The 4,337-nt window shown below is 28.3% G+C and overlaps 1 protein-coding gene across 7 annotated transcripts; it reads left to right on the plus strand.

The window, feature by feature from the left end:
• The first annotated feature begins 874 nt into the window (after positions 1–874).
• LOC145159793 (F-box only protein) lies at positions 875–4,045 on the plus strand. Of its 7 annotated transcripts, none has more exons than XM_079078827.1 (5): positions 875–992; positions 1,142–1,252; positions 2,322–2,385; positions 2,927–3,094; positions 3,824–4,045. In XM_079078827.1, the coding sequence occupies exons 3-5, from the start codon at positions 2,366–2,368 to the stop codon at positions 3,945–3,947; spliced, it is 312 nt and encodes a 103-aa protein (XP_078934953.1). In that variant the 5' UTR covers positions 875–992; positions 1,142–1,252; positions 2,322–2,365; the 3' UTR covers positions 3,948–4,045. The 7 variants fall into 7 exon arrangements, with proteins under 7 accessions (XP_078934953.1, XP_078934956.1, XP_078934958.1 ...); XM_079078828.1 differs by having other exon boundaries at positions 908–986; XM_079078830.1 differs by lacking the exon at positions 2,322–2,385.
• Positions 4,046–4,337: the final 292 nt, after the last annotated feature.

The raw sequence follows: 4,337 nt of genomic DNA on the forward strand, positions 1-4,337 counted from the left end.
TTAATGATTATTTATTTTGCTTATCTATTTAGTATGATGTTTGATAATAAATATATATTTATACTTGGTAATATGTACAAATACATATAATTATATCTTTTATATAATATAAACCATATAAATACATATTTTTATATTTATATGTATATAATATATTTTTATATGAAATATATATATATATATATATATATATATATATATATATATATATATATATATATATATATATATATATATATATATACTTATACTTACTAAATACAAATAAATACATTTTTAATATATAAATACATTTCTATAGGAATACACGGGCTTTCAAATGTATATATAAATATTAAATACAAGTATATATATTTTTAAAAATATATTTATATTAGTAAAAATATTTTTATACATTTAAAAATGTGTGTATAAAATATTTTTATACATTTAAAAATGTAATAATAATAATAGTAATAATAATAAGAATAATAATAATGATAATAATATGTATAAAAATGTATTAAAAACGTATGAAATATTTTTATACATTTAAAAATGTATGTATAAAGTATTTTTATACAATTAAAAATGTAATAATAATAATAATAATAATAATAATAATAATAATAATAATAATAACAATCAATGTAAGGGTAAATTCGAACATTTTTGAAAAACTTAAGGGTAAATCCGAACATTTTTGAAAATTCAAGGGCTTTACTGGCATTAGGTAACCTACCGGTTACCTGGAAACCGGCTACAAGGGTAAAAATGAACAAATTAAACAAAACTTCGGGCTTTACTGGACATAAAACACGTCCAAGGGTAAAACCGACATTTTTGTGAAAACTTAAGGGCTTTTATGTCATTTTCCCTTCTTCCAATGAAAAATATAACATTTTTCGTAACCCTAATCCCCAATTTTTTTTACCAGTACTAGCTTAAAGTCGTTTCGATTATGGACTTCATCACGGTCATTCGTTAGACAGAAGAATTTCTCTCTGGTATGCGTAAGTACCTTCTGCACTTCGTCCTCGATCAATTTTTATCTTATCGATTTAAGCATTAGTATAGTTTAATAACCAGATTATCAAACCCTAATACACTTCTGTTTCTGTTCTTCACATGGTTTATTCTCAACACATATCATCCGTCTCAGTCTCATGTACGGTAAGCAAAATTCATCTCAGCTTGTTTGCATCATCTGTCATCTAATTTAGACCCGAAATCAAGAACAATCTGCAGACAAACTTTCATTAGGTCAAAAACAGTAAGATCCATCTCTAGCAATCGAGTTCACCATTATTTGCTCATATAATCAGATCTTTATACGCGGGTTATCATTAAACTGGTTTGAAACAAAATCCAATTGAACAAAACCTTATTTCACAAACTAGATTCTCCTTCTTAATGTTCGAGAAGCCTAAAATTGATACATAATTTCATTACTTATCCAGTCGCTTGTTTTGCAAAACCAAAATCGACTGAAAAACACAAACTTTCTCATGTAAATGTTTGTGATAACTGATTACAATATTGGTATTAATCATTTTACTTGATCAAAGTATCACCATGTCCCAGCATTCCTGAATTGCCACCTGTCTCTAAGAATCTTTAAAATGGAGTTTTTGAAAAAGGGGTCCTCCTAAATATGGATGATTCTGCAATAATAATTCTCCTAAAATTATTTGTTGGCTTCTGATGACTACACATGTAGAGAACTATTGTGTGGACAGATACGAGTCATACATATTTCACTATTACATTTTTTCATAACTTCAATCTGCAAACAAACAAGAACAAGAACAAGAATACAAAGTTTGGTATCTCTTTTTCTTGAATGTTTGCTCCACATAGGTCTTTAACTCTTCGAATTTGTTGCAAATTTGTAGGCCCTTTTAGAATCTCTTTGATGTAAATGTCTTTGTTTTATTGCCTATTTGCTGTATTGTTAGTTCTCATAATATAGGTCTAGAATCTAGTTGAACGATCCAAAATTGCTTCGGTATCCTATGATATGACAACATTCATTAAAAAGTTATAGGTGAAACATTAAATCATGCTTTATAAATAATATGAAATGTGCTTTAATAGTTAATGTGTTCCTAGGACGCTAGATAGAGTAGAAGGTAGTAGATGTGATTGTAGGCCAATAAGAAATAAAGTTATGATATTTGTTGTTCATCACACCAATAGAAACTATTGTTTACTTGAGGGGTCCCTTTTTTGGAGAATTTATTTAGTTGGAACACTTTGCTTCTTTTAACTCCACATGAAAATCTGTACTTTTGGAGGTGAAAAATGTCTACAAATGCAATTCATTCATGTTTTTTTATTAGGGTTTGTTTTGATTGGATTGGATTGGATGGAAGAGAAATGATGAATGAATGGAATAATATCAAGGTACATCGATTCCATTACATGATCATTTGAAAATATTATATTATATGTAAATAGAAGCTAAATGTTGAACACTACTTTATATTTTCATTTTAATAAAATTATAAACTATAGCATTTACTAAATAACAAAACTAAAAATTAAGTCTAATGAAGCTTACTAAAACTCAAACGAAATTATGATAAAACAATTATTTTATATTTACACATAGAAAATAAACTTATAATTTAATTAAGATCATGAAATTCCTAACAGAAAGATTTAATAAATTACACATTTGGTCCTTATAGTTTGCCTCAATTCGCACTATTAGTCCTACTATTTGACATCGCCGGTCCCTATGCCCTACCCTATGGTCCCTAAGGCTAACTTCCGTTAATTTCCATTCCGCCGTTAAATGCATGTGAAAAGACATATATACCCTTTTTTATAATTTCTTTATGTTATTGACATTGTTGATAACCTTAGGGACCATTTCTGTAATTTACTCAAAGTTCTATTACTTAGAGAGTTGAAAAGACCGATAAACAAACTTTGGTCACAGGATTCGAGTAGAATCAATGGAGAAGGTTACAAACGGGGAAGTGAAGAGGGTGGTGGGGGTTATATGCAGGCGGTGTAAAGAAACATACGACCCCTCTTCAAACACTCCTTCTGCTTGTCGATTCCATCCTTCTTTCTTTGTATGTCGACGTCATGATGATCAGAAAAGGTGTCTTCTTATAATGATTAAATCAATGTGAAATTTTAAATTATATGATTTTTTAAAGAGAAAATGACTTAATAGAGTAATATAGTTTTCTTTTTGTACACATTTAGGCTATGTTTGACGTACTAACTGAAAAACTAGTTGTTAGCTGAAAACTAGTTGTTAAGTAAAAAGTTAGCCGATAAAAAATGACGTTTGGTAAAACTAGCTGAAAGATATAAAACGAAATTAAAGGACTTTTAAAAGAATGTGTTTTCATAATTAATTAAAGCTATATTTGAAAATTTTACAAAAGCTTCTTAAAAGCCAGTCTAAGTAGCTTTTTAAAAAGCTAACTTATAAGCAACTTTTTGGCTTTCCAAACATGACAATTTAAAAAAGCTCGAAAAGTAAGCTAGCTGTGGCGCGCCGAACAGTCTATGATGCTTTTTTCTTTTGTCTACGTTTGACTATTTAACTTGTTTTTATGTTTATGTAAACCTGGAGCAGCTGGTTAGAAGGACTAAATGTGTAAAAAAAACAAGTTAAATAGTCAAATGTGAACAAAAAAAACGTAAGTGATTAAATGTGTACAAAATTAAAAACTATATTACCTGATTAAGTCATTTTCCCTCTTTAAAATAATACGATTGGATTGATTGTTGTTTATGTATACTTTGGAGTGTAGATTATCATTCTTTAATATCATTTGAGGCAAGTAGATTGTTAAATATGTATTGAAACTTTTTGAAGGTACTATGAATTGGGACCTAATGATCCACCATATGCTGCCAAATTCTATGATTGTTGTGGAGCAGAGGAACCTAATGCATCTGGTTGCACCACTAGTTTTCATATCTCTTATGATGATGCTTAAGAGACTGTTTTTGTTCAATGTAGATTGGTTTGAAGATGATAAGATATGTATATAAAATCTTGAAAGAATAATTAATAAATAAACGTGCGCTTTGTTTATGGTATGTTCACATGTAGTCATTTGTGTCATTTCAATGTTTGGAAGGGTAACCAACTAGCAACAACTAATGTTTGTTAAAAAATATGCCATTATGATATGTTATAGTAGGTTTAACTGGATTCCCAACCTATTGTAAATAATGAAAACAAGTTACAAAAATGCAACGGTTTCCGAAACAAATGTTTAATGACAACTATGTTTTTAGAACATCGATTTTATTTCAAAAACCATATTCAATTTCCACAAATTTATAAAATTTGTATTATAACCAAAACACGTTTGATTGGGGAA

This window comes from Lactuca virosa, chromosome 2 (genome assembly GCF_052849685.1).
Source record: "Lactuca virosa cultivar CGN04683 chromosome 2, Lactuca_virosa_CGN04683_v6, whole genome shotgun sequence".
Taxonomy (NCBI): Eukaryota; Viridiplantae; Streptophyta; class Magnoliopsida; order Asterales; family Asteraceae; genus Lactuca; species Lactuca virosa.

Bases quoted from the DNA above. Each gene is read 5' to 3' on its own strand.
- LOC145159793 (XM_079078827.1), top strand. From the start codon at position 2,366: ATGAATGGAATAATATCAAG. The intron at 2,386-2,926 runs GTACATCGATTC...CTTTGGTCACAG, and splicing joins ATGAATGGAATAATATCAAG to GATTCGAGTAGAATCAATGG. The intron at 3,095-3,823 runs GTGTCTTCTTAT...AACTTTTTGAAG, and splicing joins CGTCATGATGATCAGAAAAG to GTACTATGAATTGGGACCTA.